This window comes from Salvia miltiorrhiza, chromosome 4 (genome assembly GCF_028751815.1).
Source record: "Salvia miltiorrhiza cultivar Shanhuang (shh) chromosome 4, IMPLAD_Smil_shh, whole genome shotgun sequence".
Classification (NCBI taxonomy): Eukaryota; Viridiplantae; Streptophyta; class Magnoliopsida; order Lamiales; family Lamiaceae; genus Salvia; species Salvia miltiorrhiza.
In genome coordinates this window covers 34,624,470-34,646,083 of record NC_080390.1, presented here as the reverse complement: position 1 = coordinate 34,646,083, position 21,614 = coordinate 34,624,470, and the positions used below count along the sequence as shown (strand labels likewise).

Genomic DNA, 21,614 nt, shown 5'->3' with positions numbered 1-21,614 from the left:
GTATTAAATACAAAAATTCATAATATTAAATAAAAAAGTGCATATATAAATTTATGTATGCAATTTTGGAGTTAATGCATTTTATGCACGTTTCAATTTTATTTTATTTTTAAACGAAAAACGTACTTGTGTTACTGTAAATCAGAAAGAGCAATATCTCGAAGCCAGAAAGAGAATCCTGACTTCCAGATCATTACATCAGAAACAGAAAAAGTAAAACGAGCTAACTCATGAGCAGCTCTATTAGCTTCACGCCTCGCGCGAAAGAACTCCAAAACCACATTCTTTCGTGCATATTGAAACACCTCCCAGAGCTCATCACAGAGAGAGTCAGACCCTTGATTCACATCTTGAAGCACATGAATAGCAAGCAGAGAATCCGGGTAAAGAACAAAGGACTAAAATCATTCTCCAAACAAAACCCAATAGCCAACATCATAGCATGAAGTTCAATAGTAGTATGTGTTAATAGGGGAATCTACCCACTTCAATAATATGTCTTGCAAAACTACCCACTTTCAAAGTCAAAGACCGAAAAGCAAGTTTGATGGTGATGGGTTGCTTGGTTTTTTGTGTAAAAGTTGATGATGATGGAAATTGTGTAAGAGTTGTGTAAGAAAACAGTTAAAATTGGTACAAAATGTGAGAAAACGTCACTTTCATGCATTATAAGATTAAATAGATTTGCAAATTTTGAATAAATTAGGGGACGTTTGTGTGTTACAAACATTAATACGAAGGCCAAAAAAATCACGAACATGTCAATTCTTAAGATTTTTTTTTTTTGAAACCATTAAACTATGTATCCGCCAGTAATTCGTAGCCGGCCGAAGTAGCCGCTGAAGTTTGTGACCGGCGGCTACTATTCAACGGCTACTAATTACTGGCGGATACTTGTGTTATTCGCTTCAAAAAAAATACTTTGTTCATAATTAGCATGATTGTGAATTTTTATCCTTCGTGATTTTTTATTGTTACATATGCACCGTTATTTTTAGATTTTTATTTAATTTTACAAGGGGAAATATGAGAGATAGTGAAATATGTACAGTACAAGAAGTACACATGGATGGGAAATATGAGAGATAGTGAATCTGCCAAAATTTGGATTATAGTGGGGGTAATAACACTCACTTTATGCATGATTTGACTACACAAAAAATAATATACTTGCACATAAAATAATAAGAAATTATATACCAATTATTTGGAAATTCATATATTCGGTAATGAAATAATATTATATAGCCAAAAAGTAAAGTATCCGCCATTAAATTATTTGATTTATCAGTAGCCGCTAACAAAAAATATATGGCGGCTACTGGGCTTTTTGTACGATTTTCTGGCGGATACTTGGTCTGTTAGGCATAAAATAATATTTTATGTCAAATTATGTATAATTTTTAATTTTTCAGCTTGTTATGAATGTTTAAATATAACATACGCATTCCCCTTTTGTATTTGTTGCGATTTTTTACTTTTAATTTTTTAGTAAAAAATTAAAAGTACATACTGAGAAGGTGACTCTGCAAAAAATTTGGTTGTAGTGGGGCATTAATGCTAATTTTATGCATGCGTGAGGTGACATGCAATAATAGATTGAAGCCGTATTGAATGAACACTGCACTTCACGTGAACTTTTTGTAATGAATCAAGTTTAGTCCTTATAAGGCTGCATTTGTGAATGACCAAAACACAAATTGAAATACTCACCTTGAATTTCATAAATTCAGGCATACCCTAAAGATTTGAGTGGTTTTGTGCGAGAGGAGGCAATTTGTGTTGAATTTCAGCCCGAAAAGGTGATTCTCCTGTATTGTTTGTATAAATTATAGTTTGCATGTTTAATCGTACGTTGTTTTTAACGTTGAGAGCATGTTTTACGTTATTTTAATGAATTTCTTTATTATCTGAAATTTAAAAGCATGTTAGGGAAATATTAAATTTTTTTCTAATATAATTGAATGTTTTGAACCCAAAAAATAAAGTATCCGCCAGAATATCATTAGAAAACGATAATAGCCGCCGACCCTACAAGGTCAGCGGCTACTGCTGTCGGATAATGATTTACTGGCGGATACTTCATTTTTCGAGCTTATTGTGATGTTTTGAACTTTTTAAACGTATTTTAATACTGTATTTTATGTGGTTTTATAGATGGAATTCGTGAGATACATATATGTGAGATACAACGGAGTCGTCGATGGTATACACTATGTTGGCGGGGCTACGGAGGTCCTTCCCCTCTTAAATGAAACAGTTGCGAGCCTGATATACATCATCAACAATGTGCTGACAACGCATTCGTTGAGCCCGAACTATCAATTGTATTATTTGGCGACCAATCGATTTGGAAGGGAGACGAAATGCGTAATAAGTGACGACGATGATGTGCAAGGCTTGTTGGAAACTGCCGAATATCCCATGGTGTACGTTGAGCACAACAACGACCCGGTCGAAGAAGCGTACATCCCTACTTTTGATTTTGGCCAGGCTTCGGGATACGGAGATGATGAAGCACAATCTAGTCAGTATGAGACGTCGTATCATGCTCGCGAGAGCGCGCCTCCAACACAGTACTTTTCATGGGATGGGCAACCGTTGGACGAATCCGCATGGAATCTGAATGAAATGTGCGGGAGATTCAACCAGGTGCGGACGGATGACGATTCTGATGAAGAAGCCGTACAACCTGAAGACGAAGCCGAAGAACCTGATGACGATTCTGATGAAGAAGACGAAGAATACGATCCAACGAACGAGTCGGGCACAGATTCTGCCGCCTCTGAGGATTTATTAGACGATGATCTGATAGAGTTCACGGCGACCGAGCGAGCAGGTTGGATCCGACAAAGTAGAACCCGTCACGGAAATCCGACGGACTCGACCGGTGATCTATCTAATTGGATAGTTCCGTTGATTCCAGTGGACGCCACGACTTCGCTCGTTGCTCGCGAGAGTGAGCTGTCCAGAGTTGCTGATTTGGGGAAGAACTCTTTTTACAACAGTAAAGAAGAATTGGTCCTTGCTGTTGGCTTCTGGAATATGAAGCAAGGGGCTGAGGCAAAAGTTGTACGCTCAGATCAGGGACGCCTCTATTACAAGTGCAAGCACTCTGATAAGTGCAAGTTCGATGTGCGTGCATCTTGTCACGGCGGAGGGATGTGGGGAGTGCATAAGTTTAAAGAGCACTCTTGCGAAGGGGAGTTGGGCATTTTGAAACGAATAAAGGCACATTCGAATGTGGTTGCAGCTTATGTGGAAAAAAGAATACGCGATGACGGAGAGGTCATTAAGCCGAAATCTATTATGTCGGAGTTGTTACGTGAATTTGGCGTCAGAATCAAATATGATGTCGCGCTGCGTGCAAGAAATCTCAGCTTAGAGAAGATATACGGTCGAATTGATGATTCGTTCCTTCTTCTGCCCAAATATTTGTATGCCCTAAGTCAAGCGAATCCAGGCACCGTGATGGATTTGGAAGTAGACGAAAACCACCGGTTCAAGCATCTGTTTCTTGCTCTTGCGGCTTCCATCACACCTTTCTTCTTTTCGCTTCGGCCAGTGATTGTGGTCGACGGCACACACTTGAAGGGGAAGAACAATGGCATTTTGTTCGTCGCCGTGACAAAAGACGCAAACGAGCAAGTTTTTCCGTTGGCATTTGGTGTCGGGCCGATCGAGAATGATGAGTCATGGAAGTGGTTCCTCTCAAATGTGAGACAAACTTTTGGTCAGCCCGACAACTTACTAGTTGTCTCTGATGCGCATGTCTCCATTGCTAATGCTGTGAAGAGCGAGTTACCAAATGCTACTCACGGTCTTTGCTACTACCACTTGCAGAACAAAATTAAGGGCTACGGGCAAGCTGTTGTTGAGCTTTTACGCCAGGCTGCATACGCCTACACGGACTTAGAATTTTCACGTGCAATGTCAGCTATGGCTCAATTGAAGCCGGCGGCGTACGGGAAGTTGATGCGCGTAGGCCCTGAGAAGTGGGCACGATCACAAAGTCCGGTGACCCGTTATAGTTTTCTTACATCTAATGCTGCCGAGGCTTTGAATGCCCGTTTGTTGTGGGCCAGACGCCTTCCTATATGCTCCATGCTGGAGGCAATCAGGATGGTTCTGGAGCAGTGGTTCAATGACAGACTTGCGTCTGCGGAAGAGAGCGATGACCTTCTTACTCCAGAGGTAAAACAGAAGATAAGTGCGGAGATCTCAAAGAGTCGTCGCTACACTGCGAAGAGGACCTCCGAGAGAAAATACAGGGTTCGTGCTGGTGATCGTCGCTTCATGGTTGACCTTCAAGCGAAGAGCTGTGAATGCAATGAATTCGACCTGGACGGCATGCCGTGTTCTCATGCGATCGCAGCCATTACGTATGCTAAATCTATTTTATTATAAAATTACAGTTATTAGATGCCTACTAAATATAATCTTTCTTTTCGCAGTGAGGCGAAAGAGCCAGTGGAAGATTACGTGGAAGCTTACTACCTGCGGAGTTCACTGGTTCAAACATACTCCGGTCCAGTAAATCACTTGCCTCCCTTAGAGCACTGGGAAATTCCGTTTGAAGTTGCAACTGATATTGTTTTGCCAAACCTTTCTCGGCGACAAGCTGGTCGACCAAGAGAATCTAGAATTCCTTCAGCTGGTGAGAGGCCGACTCAAAGGACTACTACAGCGGATGCATCAAGTAGTCTGGGAAAACGAGCACCCAAAACCTGTGGTCTATGTGGCTCGCCTGGCCACACACGTAGAGCATGCAAGGGTACGGGCTGGGAGCAGTAGTTTAATTTCCTTTTATATTAAATTTCGATGGATATTGATGTTTTTTCATTCCACTAATTGATGTTCTGAAGTTGGGAGTATTGGATACTGATTGAATAAATTTCGAAGCGGTGTCATTTTCATAATATCTATGAACTATCAAACACCATGGAATGCTCACTATCCGCCAGTAATTAATGGTTTATCACAAGTAGCCGCCCAACAATAAACATCAGCGGCTACTGGCCGCGGATATGTATTTACTGGCGGATACTTTGATAATTAGCGGTTTTTTGATGTTTTAGAAGCTATTGTGTTGCCTGATTTGAAATATTTGAAGCAGAAAACACACGCCTTTAGTAATGACCAACATGGACATGTCTTAACAATTATGAGTTGAAATTATGAATGAGACTTTGGAGAAGTGAACAATGTTTTATATAAAAGTTTAGTTAATAGCATAAAACACCCAAAGTATGCTTTTTTATGCATTAAACTATCACATAAGACGTTTAGCCCAAGTAGCCGCCAGAAATTAATTACCCGCCGTGATTAGCCGCTGAAATGTTTTCAAGCGGCTACTGCTTGCGGATAATTATTTACTGGCGGCTAGTTGCATTAATCATCTTATTTCATAATTTTATCTAGGATGCAAGTGGAAAATCATAGAAACATACTCAATTGTATACTGCAACCTCTAATCAAAACGTCATTTGCATAATTATCATTTAAATGTACAAATACATAAGCTATTTCGATGCGGGGATGCAAAACTCGTAGATGCTACTGCCTATCTTGCGCCTATAGTCGGCGGCGTGCCCATTGCCCCACGCAAGGCTCGGCGAGCCTGATATCAGACGCTCCACATACATGCACGCAAAAACACCGGAGCTGCATTGATCTGGCTGCTGGAACTGCTCATTCTCGTCGGCATATTGGATTTTCAACCTTCGCCATTGGAGGTTTTCCAACGGGTTGTCGACAATCGTGGTCCTTGCGAACCACTGGGACACTTCAAGCATCTTACCCAACAGGCACTGCAGCGGATATAGGGCGGCGATCACATCGAAGCGCGGCTGCGGCATGGTCTTGAACAACTGTGAATCGAAGATGTCGCAAACTCCACTCAGCAAATCCACTCGGCATGTAATGTAACGTCCACACACATGTATAGGCAAAATGAGTTGCACACGCAAATGCAATTGGTGAAGAGGAAATAAAAAATGAACTACTCCAACATATTGATACTGTAGATATATATGTGTACCGTTGTGGCATTCATCCAATCGCCATGAGTCGAAGATACCCCCTGCCCATGCACCATATACATCTTCTTGGGATGCGGTTGCCACGTAGCAAAAACTCCGTCGGAATATATAAACCGCCCTTCTGCCTTCGCGGGAAACATTTCCCGCCACGCTGACTTCAACTGCGTGAATTCATCATCGAAATATTTCTGCAGCAATTAAACATTATATTAAAAGCATATTTGATTATAATTCTGTATCCAATAATAATATTTAATTAAATGCTTACGAATAACTCTGTATCCAATACGATGGTGGTCCTCGCATCAACACCGTCTATCAAGTCATCACCCCTCATCAACCTCGATCTCATCGTCATCATGTAGCAATCAACAGCCTGCACGTACTTAAATGTTAGTAACAAGTGACCAGACTTACATGATAACAACTGATTCATAAATTAACCAACATTGGACGAGAGGTCTCTTCTCGTGTTTTGCATAGTGGTCCAAAAGCTAAACGGGAGAGGGTGTTCGCTCTCTGCCACCGACATCGTCCGGTAGTTGCCACGGTTGCCAGCTTTCATCATACGGTCAAACCCGTCAACATACTGTGAGTCGACGGGTCTCGGCACGGCGCTGTGCACGTATGGTGATCGAAGTGCAGCCGACGGGTTCCGTTCTCGGCGACTTCTGCGTGGAGCCTCCGGTGCACAAATACTGAGGGGAACAGCAGCTACTGCCTCAGAAACTGCCTCAGAAACTCCCTATAATTCACATAAAACAACGCAAGTTAAACAATGTTGACATAATTTAAATTAAATGACTTGTAAATTTAATGCAACGACAACATACCCCTCTAAACTGCTTCCAATACTCGTGCATCTCATCTTGAGTCAGGATCGGAGCCGAAGAACGGGCCGGCTCAAAAGGGTATGCTGAACTCGTGCCCGGCTCAGCCCACGAGTAGCGTGGCCCACCATAAGAACTGGACGCCTCGAATGTGGGCATGTGGTGGACACCCATGTGCGGAGTCTGCACATGCCCAAAACTAGTCGGGCCACCAAACGGATCATGCTGCCACTGCGGGGTGTGCATGGCATCACCAGTAGTCTGTCCCACCTCTCGTGCAGGAGACTCATGTGCAGGGGATTGGTGATGCGATGGGGCCTCTGAGGATGTAGGCTGCGCCGGATCGGAGTCGGGCTCGGGCTGGGGCTCGCGTCTCCTGTCAGAGTGAGATCGTGGAGCAGGTCTGGGCACGTGAACATCAGTGCTATGCGAGCATCGGCAACGCATAGCATCGAACTTGTCCTCGAAATATCTCTTAATCCTCCTGAACAGGCTGTCCTCCACGGTCCTTGCTACCCGTTCCTCACTCTCGCGCATCATGTGCTGCATGCGCTGCCAATCCTCCTCGCTCCACTGTGAAGGTGCAGGAGCATCCTCGTGCCTAGGCCTCGGGGCTCTGTGACTGTGAGACCTTCGACCAGAATCAACGGGGTGATCGCCCCCAATGCTCTGATCGTGATGGCTGCTGCTCGATGAGGTGTCCACTATTTGTCCCCTCGGGCGCTTGCCAGTATCCTGTCTCATACTGCGACGCCGAGGTTGATGCTCAGGAGCATCCTCGTTGTGGTCCCCACCAGTGTAGCGCTGCCGAGGCTGCCTATGACCAAAGACTGCCGGCTCTGGTACTCGAACCCCTATCCCGGCATTGACGCCTGCCACCGATAGCCAGTAAGATGTCTTGGCCTCGTACTCATCGGGGACCATCTCCCATATCCCGTTCTCCTAGAAATAAAAAAAATGTAGTCAAACATTAATATTCATAAACTAAAATAATATTAACAAATAAACAACTAAATTATTACCGGAGACTCAAAATAACTCTGTAACCCATCCAACTTGGTCTTCACGAACGTCCATCTCCGAAATCTAGGGTAAACCCCCGCATTGCATATGGCTATGGCTGGGCCCAAATAGGGAATTTTCTCAAGACCCCAAATGAATAGGGCCCAAGAAGGACCGTAGAAGTGATACTTTTTACAATCCTTTTTGATTGTGCTGTGCTTCAACCTGTAGTTCAAGCTTCTATACGCGCACGATCCCCAAGGAAATCTGGAAAAGGTCGGCAAATCATCCACCAGCTTCCAAGTCCAGGACTGCACGGGTCGGCGCACGTCCACTCCTAATACAAATGCGTGTAGCACCAACAAGTGGGCCACACGGAGGTACAACCCGCCGTCGGTGTCAACCACTGGATTGACGGTGTCGAAATATATATCCGCCAGCTCCCGCACTGACACCGGTTGAGAGCGGCAAAATTGTCTAAATGTATGAGCCCGACTCAGATCGTGCTCAGCCTCGGGGTCAAAAGGATCATCCCCAAAGGACAATCCTGTCACGAGAGCGAAATCTCTCGGAGTAAACTCAACGTTCCTCCCGTTGATGTAGAAGCAGATCTCATCATCCTCATCGTCTCTCGTGATCTTAAGATGACGAGAGACAATATGGTGCAATGCAGCATTGCACTTCTGGCCCGGCTGCCAATCCAACATCATCCCAAAGCACCCATGCCTGAACGTATTCTCCAGTGCAAAACCGCCAATTTCGTTTAGTCTCGAGACTACTGTCGATAGGTAACTAATATTGTTGTACGTACTGATCTCAACTGCCACACGATTGATTTGCTCGCGCCTCGAATAAGGGACCTATTCAATACAAAAAATAACTCAATTTACAAAACATAATGAATTAACAAACATCAACTAATAATAATGCATAATTAACTATTAAATTACTAGAAACATAAATAAAAAAATATAGAACCACAATAAACAAGTATCCGCCAGTAATTAATTTTTTTAAGAAGTAGCCGCCTGGTGTTTTCAAACCCGGCGGCTACTTCTTAAAAAGATTAATTACTGGCGGATATTAGGTAATTATGGTTCTATATGTTTTTATTAGTATGTTATAAATTTTTAAATTCTGAATAACCAAAAAAACGTTATTATTTTATGCGTAATACAGTAAAATTAACCTAATGATCTAAATAGACGATTAAATATATCTAAATATGCTTCAACTAAATAAAAATTCTAACAACACTGAAACTATACTCAAACTTGTAACAGCACTCAACTACACTATATCTAACATATACGAAACATATAAATAAATCTAACAAATACTATATCTAAATCAAAATTCAATACTATACAAAACATATGAAAATTCGAAACATATAAATTGTAACATACAAACATATAAATTCTAACATAATGATTCTAACATAAAAATTCACCCATATACAAAACATATAAAAATTCGAAACATACAAAACATATACTTACTTAAAAATATACAAAATTCGAAACATATACAAAACATATAGATTCTTAACATATAAATATATCTAACATATACAAAACAAATAACAAGTATACTTACTTGGTTTGAAGAAGAAGCCATGGCGTGAATTGTGTAAAATATTGTGTAAATGGGCTGATTTTTTCCTTCTCTCAAGTGGAGTGCGACTGATTTGAAGAAGAGGAACCAAAACAATGGATTTTTTCCTCCAGCGGCTGATTTTTTCCTTCTCTCAAGTGCGCGGCTGCTTCTCTACTTCTTAACCCTAATTTAACATAAAATATTGTGTAAATGGGCCCTACCCAATTTATCTCTCTTATCAAAGCTTCAATTTTTTCAAACAAATCCCACAAAAGTCGTGCCCGCTCAATTCTAGCCGCCCGTGACTTAATTTGCTGCAAAGCCTATAGATTCCCACCCTATAAAGCTTCACCCTTGCCGGTTGAATTGTCCAATCACAATTAAATTAGCTTTAGCTCTTCAAAATTGAAAAAAATACAACAACCATTAATTGGAACGATAATAAATAAAATTTATATATATTGTGATATAAAAAGCAGTAATAAATGACATGGTACTATTATCCGCCAGCAAAAAGTATCCGCTAGAAGTAGCCGCTTAGGGTTTCTTTCACGCGGCTAATTCTAGAGGATACGAATTACTGGCGGATAATTATATGGTAGGCTCTCTAGTATTTTACTGTTTCATAATATATGATTATATATTATTTTTATCCAACATTTTCTATTATTTTATGCGTTAGGCTATATTAATTCCTGTTAAATAAAATAAAATAAAAAATTCGAGACTTATTACACCACTATAATCCAAATTTGTCTAAATAGAAGCCTATTATGTATTTCTACTTCATAGAATATATTTTAAAAAAAGAAATACAAAATTAAGGTAAGTTTGTGTATAATAAAACAGTAATACGAGGATGACAAAAATTGTACTTTAAGTATATTTGGAAACAAAAAAAATTATGAACCTAATGTATACATTATCCGCCAGTAAAACATAGCCGCTAGCATTAGCCGCCGGGTTTTTTAAACCCGGCGGCTAATGCTAGCGGCTATGTTTTACTGGCGGATAATGTATACATTAGGTTCATAATTTTTTTTTGTTTCCAAATATACTTAAAGTACAATTTTTGTCATCCTCGTATTACTGTTTTATTATACACAAACTTACCTTCATTATTTTCAAACTTAGGGCATTATACGTCAATCATCTTACAATAATTGCACATTTATCTGGTTTTGTGCATTTTTAACTACCTATCTTACACATTTTCTTACACAATTGTACTTGTGTAAGAAAAGTGTAAGAACTTTTACAAAAAACCAAGCAACCCATCACCATCAAGTGTACTTTTCGGCTTTGACTTTCAAAGTGGGTAGTTTTGCAAGACATTTTATTGATGTGGGTAGATTTAATTCCAACCCTAGTAGTATTATATATTTTTGTATTCGATATTATGTGCTGGTAAAGAAATTATCTACGGTGCTATGATATATAAAATGATCTCTTCTATATAAAAGATATACGATATATCTAGCCAATATTTTTTTTTAAAAGTCAAAACTAATCTAGAATATTAATTTAAATTAGAATTACACTAAAAATTAGAACTTAGCTAGTTATCTTCTAATAAAAAGTTACACAAACATAAATAATCAATAATTCCTCCGTTCCAATTATATAAACTTATTTTCTCTTTTTAAATGTCTCAAATGTATAGGCTTTTTTTCATAAAAGGCCATGTATTTTTAGCTCATTTATAAATATAATTTTATTTAATTTTTTTATTAACTCTAGCATTAATGAATTATCAAATAATTAAATATGAATTATCAAATAATTAAATGTCTCAAATGTATTGGGCTTAATTCCATTTTATACCAAAAGTTATCCTCATCTCCAATATGGTGAGTGGAGATGGAGAAAGAATGAGTTCCAACTTCTACATACAAAGTCATCAGTAAAAAACTTCAATCTCGTCTGTCTTCGGATTGTTGTTCAGCGACGCAACTCGACGGTGAGATGACTCCAATTAACTTCAAAACAATAAAAATAAAAATAAAAACGAATTAGTGGGAATATTTGGGGTGGGCCACTAAACCTTGAATTGTTTGGTGAAAAGTTATTACTTACTACTCCCTCCGTCCACCAATCAACTACCCATTTGCCTCTAAAAATTTGTCCACCAATTAACTACCTACTCTGCTTTTTGGACTTATATACCCTCCCTTACTTTTTAAATTACTACACTTTACCAATTGGACCCACCACACTCTACCATTACTTGTCTACTTAATCCAATTTTGATGTTAATTAAATGGAGTAGGATATTTTAAATTTCCAATTTATTTATGTCCTGAAAATTTTATTTCCAATTTATTTATTTTCGTATTGTTCAGTATATTTATTTATTTATTTTCGAATTTTCAGTTTATTTATTTTCTAAAAAATTTATTTTCCAGTTTTCAATTGATTTATTTATTTATTTTCTGAAAATTTTAATTCCAGTTTATTTATTTTTCAATTTTTAGTTTATTTATTGATTTATTTATTTCCAGTTTATTTATTTTCTAAATTTTCAGTTTATTTATTTTCGAATTTTCAATTTATTTATTTATTTTCTGAAAATTTTAATTCCAGTTTATTTATTCATTTATTTATTTCCAGTTTATTTATTTTCTGAATTTTCAGTTTATTTATTTATTTTTCAGTTTTCAGTTTATTTATTCATTTATTTATTTATCTTCTAAAAAATTTAATTCCAGTTTATTTATTCTTTTATTTATTTCCAATTTTTTTTTATTTTCAAATTTTCAGTTTATTTATTTATTTATTTATTTCCAGTTTATTTATTTTTCAGTTTTCACTTTATTTATTTATTTATTTTATGAAAATTTTAATTCCAGTTTATTTATTTTCGAATTTTTAGTTTATTTATTTATTTAATTCCGTTTTATTTATTTTCTGAATTTTCAGTTTTTTTTCGAACTTTAAGTTTATTTATTTTCTAAAAAAAATAATTTTTCAGATTTTAATTAATTAATTTATTTGTTTTCGAATTTTCAGTTTATTTATTTATTTAATTCCAGTTTATTTATTTTTTATTTATTTTCAAATTTTCAGTTTATTTATTTATTTATTTATTTCCAATTTATTTATTTTCGAATTTTAAGTTTATTTATTTATTTTCTGAATTTTCAGTTTATTTATTTATTTTCAAATTTTCAGTTTATTTATTTATTTAATTCCATTTTATTTATTTTCTGAATTTTCAGTTTATTTATTTATTTATTTTCAAATTTTCAGTTTATTTATTAATTTCCGGTTTATTTATTTTCAGAATTTTCAGTTTATTTATCTATTTTCGAACTTTAAGTTTATTTATTTTCTAAAAATAATAATTTTTCAGATTTTAATTTATTTATTTATTTTCGATTTTTCAGTTTATTTATTTATTTTCGAACTTTAAGCTTATTTATTTTCTAAAAATAAATAATTTTTCAGATTTTAATTTATTTATTTATTTATTTTCGAATTTTCAGTTTAATTATTTATTTAATTCCAGTTTATTTATTTTCTAAAAAAATAATTTTTCAGATTTTAATTAATTAATTTATTTATTTAATTCCAGTTTATTTATTTTCTGAATTTTCAGTTTATTTATTTATTTATTTTCGAATTTTCAGTTTATTTATTTATTTATTTCCAGTTTATATATTTTCTGAGTTTTTAGTTTATTTAATTAAAGAGTAAAAAAAGAAAGAAAGAAATAGTTTATTAAAAAAAAAGGAACACTTTAATAAGTCAAGGCATTAAAATAATGTTCTAATGAAAGATTAGTAAAAGTAATCAAAATATATTAACACTACCCTTTTAGTCATTTACACCACTTTTACACCACCTTTTTCAGCTTTCTTAGTTTCCGTGCCGACCATCAAATGGGTAGTTGATTGGTGGACGGAGGGAGTATTAAAGTTGTTTGGAGTTATTCACAATATTGCAGGCTTCGTACTCTAAAAGGTCCCCATGCATCATCCCAAGTTCAGATAAGAGATTTTCATTTCTCTTTGCTCTGTGTATAAATGCTAAGTAGGTTGGTGCAATTTTTCTATCTATTTTAGTTGCAACATTCTTTTATTGTTCTTCATGCGAGATTTTTTCAAAATCCAAATCAACTTATCTCATTTATGAATAAAAAGTATTAAATTATGTATTGTGAATGTAATGTGTTCATAGCGCTCTCTCTATCCTTTTGGGTGATTTCTTGTGGCTAGGGATTGAAAATTGATTAATGTTCTTGAATTCACGACTAGATTTATGAATTCACAACTTGATATTCTTAAATTCACTATCAGATCTATGAATTCACAACTAAATATTCTTGAATTCACAACCAACTCTATTGCTGGTTGTGAATTCAAACTTTAAAATTCAAATTCACGATTACTTGAATTTACAACCAAAATAAATCCTGGTTGTGAAGTCGAGTTTTAAAGCTCGAATTCACAACTAGTTGTTTTGGTTGTGAATTCGAGAATTCACAACCAATTTGATGAATTCACGGCTGAATTGCTAATGTTAGTTGTGAATTCGAGTTTTAAATCTCGAATTCACAACCAACCTTATTGCTAGTTGTGAATTCACAACTAATGTTTTTAGTTGTGAATTCAAACTTTAAAACTCAAATTCGCAACTACTTGAATTCACAACCAAAATAAATTCTGGTTGTGAATTCGACTGGTTGTAAATTCACAATCAAAAAATTTTGGTTGTGAATTCTACTGGGTTGTGAAATGCGAGAATTTTTCAAAGGCTGGTGTTTGAAGGGGTAAAATGGTAAGCGTCGGTATTTTTTAAAAAATTTTATCTTAGTGGGTAATTTTTAAATTTACTAAAAGAAATAGGCTATTTTCAAAATTCACTCTATTTGATTTTATGAAAAAAAGTCTTATTAAGCAAAATCTCATTTTCGAATAAGATAGTCTTATTTAATTTTATGAAAACTATTATTTACATTCAAACAAAGTGTCAATTATAATTAAAAAAAATCTTAAAATCTTATCTGATCTTTTAAAAAAATCTTATTTGCTCTCATGAAATGTATTATTTACAAAAAAATCACATCTTCTTCATCCATTGATAGCCCAGGGCTAAGCTCTTCAGCTCCCTCGTCCTCAAAGCCATCATCGTCTCCATCCCCGCCTTTGAGATCATTATTTGAAATCACTTAACTCACCAACTAAGGCTTTTGATCTTGAAAAGTAGCAGCAACTAAATATTATTCTAATATTTTTCAATGATCAAAGCATGCTTTTTTTGAGAATTGAATTAAGAATTATCATGAATATTATTCTTAACTTACATGAGGAATAATAAACACTAGGAACACTATTGTAATACTATTAGGGAACAAAGAAAAGATAGAAGTAAAATCAGGATTGAGAAAAAGGGACGTCCATTTTCTACATAACCATCACCACCTCCACAAATATAATTCTCAATTGAAGTTGTATCCAAGCAATCATTTCAAGATGAAACATAACTTTAGTAAGAAATGAAAGCCACCATAGTCTCCACCCCTGCCTTTGCCGAACCAGTCAAGAACGCTCGACATTCCCGGCTTTAAAATAAATAAATTGTCAAAGTTATGGCCATCAATTATCATTAACCCCATCAAACTTTCAATCGTTTTGTTAAAAAAAATGGATATCCCACATCATTAAGGGTGTTTTCTCTTTGATGAAAAAGTATATCACTACCCCAATTTAATCGAATACCAATGGACTTTTCTCCGTCAATAAAGCCTAAAATTTTGTCCGTACCAAGGGATGTCGATCGCACTACTAGAAAAATGTACATACATAACGGAGTTTCTCCATTATCTATGCCCCAACAAAACCATTGTATATAGTGGTGTTGTGTATGATGCGATCATACGTAATAGAAAAAAACCCGTTGTCTATAGCTATTAAACATAACGTTTTTTTACTGTTATCAAAGAATATTTTTATCGTTATGTATTATATATATACATTTTTTTTCTTCATAATAACAGTTTTTTGTACTTGTCACAATGGTTCTAACCGTAATCTTTGTCATAATACATAATATCTTTATCGTTATAAATGTTTATAAAACCGTTGTATGGTGTTATTATAGATAACAATTTTTTTTTTAAAATAACGATTTTTTATATTGTTATGTATTCCAACTACAACTTTCAGCATATTTAATATATTTTTTTTCAATTATCCTGTTATTTATCTCAAAAAATAAATTAATACAGAATTCATCCAACGCCAAAATAAATATTGGTAAATTATTTATAGATGGATTATTTTGTCTATCGGCAATTAACGACGGGCTCGCCGACGACGACTTGCTATCCACGTTGTCTTAAAAAATATGCAAAAAATGATGTGTTTATCGATGGAATACCGAAAAAATATTTAGTGAATAAAAGAAAATCAATTAAAAACAATCTCATGAATGTGTTCCTTGTGCTTCAGTCCTAGGTTTTCAATAGCGTTCTTGATGACTTCCTAGCATGGATTTGGTGCTGCAAGAGAATCCAGAAACTCAACATATTCCATGCCAAAAATTAAATAAATGTTTAATAATTACAAAGTTTTTTTTACCTGTAATTAGTGTGAGCACCAGCTCCTTTCCAGTGACTTTGAGAGCAAAAATTGCCACGAAACTCGATCAACGAAGAAACATTTGTATATATTCATTTCAAAACCAATTCAGAAACCAATCTTAATATAGAGAAAATTAGTTCAGCCAAAGGAAAATAGTAGAAATTAAGTATTCCATTGCAGATAGATTCTCCATTAATAATATTTATGAACAATGCAATGATGACTCAACAAAAGAATATATATATCTTCACCTCGATAGGCAATTGGGATCAAATGAAACAATTCCACCCCACCAATTTCAGTGATCTATCAACAAAACAATACATGATTCCATGAAATAGCCAATTATTAAAAAACTTTATATTTGAGAGATGTTTTGCTGCCCCATTCTCATGCCAAGGACTTATATGAATGAACTGAGCTCAAACCAATACTAGATTACTCACAAATTAAATGATCATATATACGCAAAAAAGTAAATATATCAGCCTTGAATCGGCCCAACAATACAATGAATCTTCCACTACCATTCAAACAAAAGCTAAATAATTCATGGAAACAAAATAAAGCAAGCCAATAAACATTCCAAAATTCAATGATGAACTGGAAATTAATTTTACCATTCACGATAGCACGACTTCCACTCAGTTTTTACTTTTTAGTGTTCTTGTACTGTATATTTTCACTTTTGTTTTTACTCTTTTAGATGTTAGGAAAATACTTTTTTCCCGAAAAGTATTGAATTTTTTTTGGGAGCATCTAATTCATGATAATATTATCACAGAGTATTTTTTTTTTTTGAAACTAATATCACAGAGTATTAATGTAATACTAATAATTTTTCATAATTTCACTCTAAAGTATATGAGATTAAAAAATATATATGTGTGTGATAAAATTTCCTCATATTTTCATGATAAATTCGCAATTAAAAAGTTAGAACTAACATTAAAAATATATTGCAAGGAATCATAATTAATCTAAATTCCCTTCCCTACCGTTGGGTAATGCCAAATTCCCCTTTTGATCTAATTCACCAATGAGCCTACAGGTACAGTGGTTAATGTACTAAAAAATTAATTGTATATTTGACCCAATCTTTAAATTTAATTGTATAATTATTAATTGGGGGAAATTTATATTTAGCCTATAAAATAAATAATATATTCAATAGAGCCACAAGTATAAAACTAAGTAGCCATTTTGTAGTAAAAAGACAAGCATATCCTCAATGGGGACCACAAATAATATAACTATAATATATTAAATAAATAAAAAATGGCTACTTTTATGATTTTGGTGTTTTACATAATTATCCTCCATTAATTACTTCCCTTAGATTAGGCTTAATTTTCGTTTATCTTCTTTATCAATAGTTGACTTTTTTTTGTTTCCTTTATTTCCGTTTTTTGGCTGCTTTAATTTTCTATTTTTTGTTTTCGAAAATTATTCTTATAAATCTTATAATAATTCGAATTTTATATTATTTTTGATTTCTGATTTTTGTTATTTATTTGTTTCAAAATATTATCATTTATTTTTCGGAATTAAATTGTTTTTTTGAAATTAATATTTTTTTTGAAGATTAATTTTCTTTTTCGACAATTATGTTTTAATATTTAAGTTTTTTCTGTTTCCTTATTTATCATTTTTTTGTTGCCTTATTTTTCGGTTTTTTATTTCCTAAAATTATATAAATCATATATTTCGATGTCTATATGATTTTTTATTCCTGATATTTTTTATTTATTTGTTTCAAAATATTATTATTGATTTGTTACCAATAATTTTGTGTTTCTTGTTAAAATAATTCTAGATTTATTTCCTGCTATTATTTTTTTCGAAATTAATATTTTTTTTGAAGATTAAATTATTTCTTTTTCAAAATTTATGTTTTATTTATTTGTTTCCACATATTTAGGGATTCTTTTAAAAATAATCATAGCTTTGTTTTCATATATTATTTTTTTATTGTTTCGGAAATAATATTTTTTTTTTCTGAAATTTTGTTTATTTATATTCGAAAATTATGTTTTTTTTTAATAATTTTTTTTTATTTTTTGTTCGACAATTATGTTGTTTTCACTAATTTAGAGATTCTCCAAAAATCATCCTAGTTTTGTCTCCACTAATTTAGAGATTATCTTTAAATAATCCTATATTTGTTTCCACTAATTTAGAGATTCTTCTAAAATAATCCTAGATTTGTTTCCACGAATTTAGAGATTTTAATTCTCCTAAAAATAATCCTAAATTTGTTTCCACTAATTTAGAGATTCTAATTCTCCTAAAAATTTATAATGATCAATTATTAATTCAAAAATCGATCTAAAATCAATGAAGATTTTTTCTAAAATGATCGATTGTTGGTTTTACAATTTTTCTATGAAGATTGTTTTCAACAAAATTGATTTATAATCTATAAAGTGTAATGTTAATGTTTTTATCTGAATTAAATAGCTTCATGTTTTATATTTGCAGCCTCGTTATGAATGGATGCGGTCGTGCATGCAAACCTATCAAGGACGGATTAATCTTTACGTCCGTCATGAAGTCTTGGAAGAGGTGGCAACGTACTTGTACTCATTTGGGGCAGAGGTTTTAGAGAAGTTTTTAGTTGGTCCTTTTGAACAGTTACTAAATCTGATTTATAGATTTCGTGTACTATTCGTATACTGAAGAAATAGGTTTTGTGTATGACTTTGTGTACTTGATATTAACAGGTATTGGAGTAATAACAGCTTTCGTGTACTGTTTCGTGTTTATGTTTATAGGTTTCGTGTATCTGTTTACAGGTATTGTGTACTATTTTGTGCACTTGGGATAACCAGGTTTCGTGTACTATGTCGTGTATTGAATAACATGTTCAAGTGTGCACGAGATATTGTACACGACTATAATCTTTTGAACACAACACTAGACACGAAATCAAATACTCCAACATACTTTTAAATGATTTGGCATCGATATGGATGTTAACATTTTCATTGAGAATTATGCTTCAAATCTCAAAATAAACTTACTTAACACGATTTTATTGAATTCTCTATTAATTTAGTGAAACTTAAAACTTACAACTTTGTTAGAGAATGTACGTAACTATTAATGAAGTAACTTAAGATTTATACTAATAGTAAGTCATATTGTTGTTTTAAAGACATTCTTAGTAAAGATTATGAAAACTACTCAATTGGCTCAATGCATCAATTTATAATGATCGATCAATTCAAAAATCGATCTAAAATCAGTCATCCTATACGGTGCACGAGATTAGGGTACACGAATCCTTAGGGTACACGAATCACTGCACGAACCACTGCACTGCACGAATGATTCGTGTACCATAATCTCGTGCACCGTATAAGATGCTTGATTTTAGATCGATTTTTGAATTGATCGATCATTATAAATTGGTGCAATGAGCCAATTGAGTATTTTTCATAATTTTTACTAAGAATGTCTTTAAAACAATAATATAACTTATTATTCGTATAAATCTTAAGTTACTTCATTAATATTTATGTTCATTCTCTTACAAAGTTGTAAGTTTTAAGTTTTACTAATTTAATAGAGAATTCAATAAAAATCGTGTTAAGTAAGTTTATTTTGAGATTTGAAGCATAATTCTCAATGAAAATGAAAATCTTAACATCCATATCGATGCCAAATCATTTAAAAGTATGTTATTTGATTTCGTGTCTAGTGCCGTGTTCAAAAGATCATAGTCGTGTACAATATCTCGTGCACACTTGAACATGTTCTTCAATACACGACATAGTACACGAAACCTGGTTATCCCAAGTGCACAAAATAGTACACAATACCTGTAAATAGATACACGAAACAGTACACGAAACCTAAAAACATAAACACGAAACAGTACACGAAAGCTGTTATTATTTATTAATATCAAGTACACGAAGTCATACACAAAACTATTTCTCCAGTACACGAATAGTACACGAAATCTATAAATTAGAACACAAAGACGTACACGAAACCTGACATCATCCATAGTTATCAAGTGCACGAAATCGTACACAAAACCTGATTCTTCAGTACACAAATAGTACACGATTACATAATTTAAGCACAATTTCATCCTACAACCAACAAAAGCTCTAACAATCCATCCATTCACAATTTAATCGTGTTTCTCCTGCTTAACACACGTCTTATTCTATCAATCCATGAGACATTAAACTCCGAATAGGATAGACTTGTCTTGTGACAATCGTATCCCATCTCATCTTATCCATATCTTAAACAATTTCTTTATACAAATCATTCTTCTCTCATCAAGACACTCCTCGTTTATTAAAGGATGTAGGAAATCTCATTCTATATTCATTATCTATTATTCTATTTCACATAACCATCAATCTATATATATATGTATACATATACATATACTTACGTATATACCTTCAAATAAAACATGATTTTATTCTACACCAAATTAATAATAAAACAAGTTTCTTTAATATATATATATCGATATGTTTGATTAAGAAATGGATTTTATTATGAAAGAAGTTTTCAAAAATAATTATAAAACTTTGATTAAATCAATTTAAATGAATTATTATTAATATTAATAATTAAATATTAAAAATAAAATCAATGAATTAAATGTTTACTCAATTAAACCGTTTTAACCAAATTTTGTTTAAGAAATCGTTATTGAAAACTTAGAGAGTGTTTGAGCATTTCGATTGTTGGTGGTGGTAGCCTGTAGATAGCTGAAGGGTTACGCGTTCTCGGTTTGCAGCCTCGTGGCCGGTCGGCGACGAAATAAACCGGCAAAGAGGGCCCACTCGTGCTTCTGTTCTAATTTCAGCGAGAGAACAGAGGGCTTTTCTGAGCGTTTCCCTTTCTGTTCCACGGATTTCTCGGCTGATTGTGCGAGGATGGCGGCGACGACGGTGGCCGGAGGGGCTCTATTGGCGAGTTTGGAGTGGCGACGTGATTAAGCAGAACAGCTGCTATCCTGCTTTAACGGTTGCTGTTAAGATATGATCGGAGAGGGAGCTGGAAAAGGAGGGAGGGGTGGTGGTGTTCCACGGTGATGGCGCAAATAGGCGAGGCGGCGTCGCGACGGGGGCGGCGCGGCTACTGCTCTCGTGTTCTGCTGACAGCAGCTGCTACGACTCCCAGCTTGGCTGCTGCTGTCTTGAAGGAGCTGCTGTTGTGCTAGAGGCGGCTGATGGTGATCGGCGAGTTCGACAGCAGCGGTGGAAGTTGGCGGCGGCGGCTGGAGCTTGGCGATGGAGAGAGTTTGAGCGAGAGAGAGCTGAGCGAGAGTGAGAGATAGAGGAACAAAATAAATTTGAAAGCAAGAAAAAATCGAGAGAGAGAGAGAGGAGAGGAGAGAGAGAGGGATTTGTGGGCCCCACTGAGGATATACTTGTCTTTTCACTACAAAATGGCTACTTTTACTATAGTTTTATAGTTGTGGCTTTTTTTAAAGGGACGGAATTTAAAGTACCCACTTTGGTTAGTTATCTTACAAAATTACCCACCCATATAAGATGTCTTATAAAACTACCCACTTTGCA

The 21,614-nt window shown here is 34.5% G+C and overlaps 2 protein-coding genes across 2 annotated transcripts; one reads left to right on the top strand and one right to left on the bottom strand.

Annotated features, from left to right (window-relative positions):
- The first annotated feature begins 3,045 nt into the window (after positions 1-3,045).
- LOC131023351 (uncharacterized) lies at positions 3,046-4,820 on the top strand. Its single transcript, XM_057952893.1, has 3 exons — positions 3,046-3,288; positions 3,844-4,382; positions 4,455-4,820. The coding sequence occupies exons 1-3, from the start codon at positions 3,046-3,048 to the stop codon at positions 4,792-4,794; spliced, it is 1,122 nt and encodes a 373-aa protein (XP_057808876.1). The 3' UTR covers positions 4,795-4,820.
- Positions 4,821-5,522: 702 nt separating this feature from the next.
- On the bottom strand, positions 5,523-9,575 carry LOC131023350 (uncharacterized). Its single transcript, XM_057952892.1, has 7 exons — positions 9,473-9,575; positions 7,894-8,733; positions 6,875-7,813; positions 6,490-6,786; positions 6,310-6,417; positions 6,041-6,229; positions 5,523-5,870 (listed from the first exon to the last, which is right to left on the bottom strand). The coding sequence occupies exons 1-7, from the start codon at positions 9,491-9,493 to the stop codon at positions 5,523-5,525; spliced, it is 2,742 nt and encodes a 913-aa protein (XP_057808875.1). The 5' UTR covers positions 9,494-9,575.
- Positions 9,576-21,614: the final 12,039 nt, after the last annotated feature.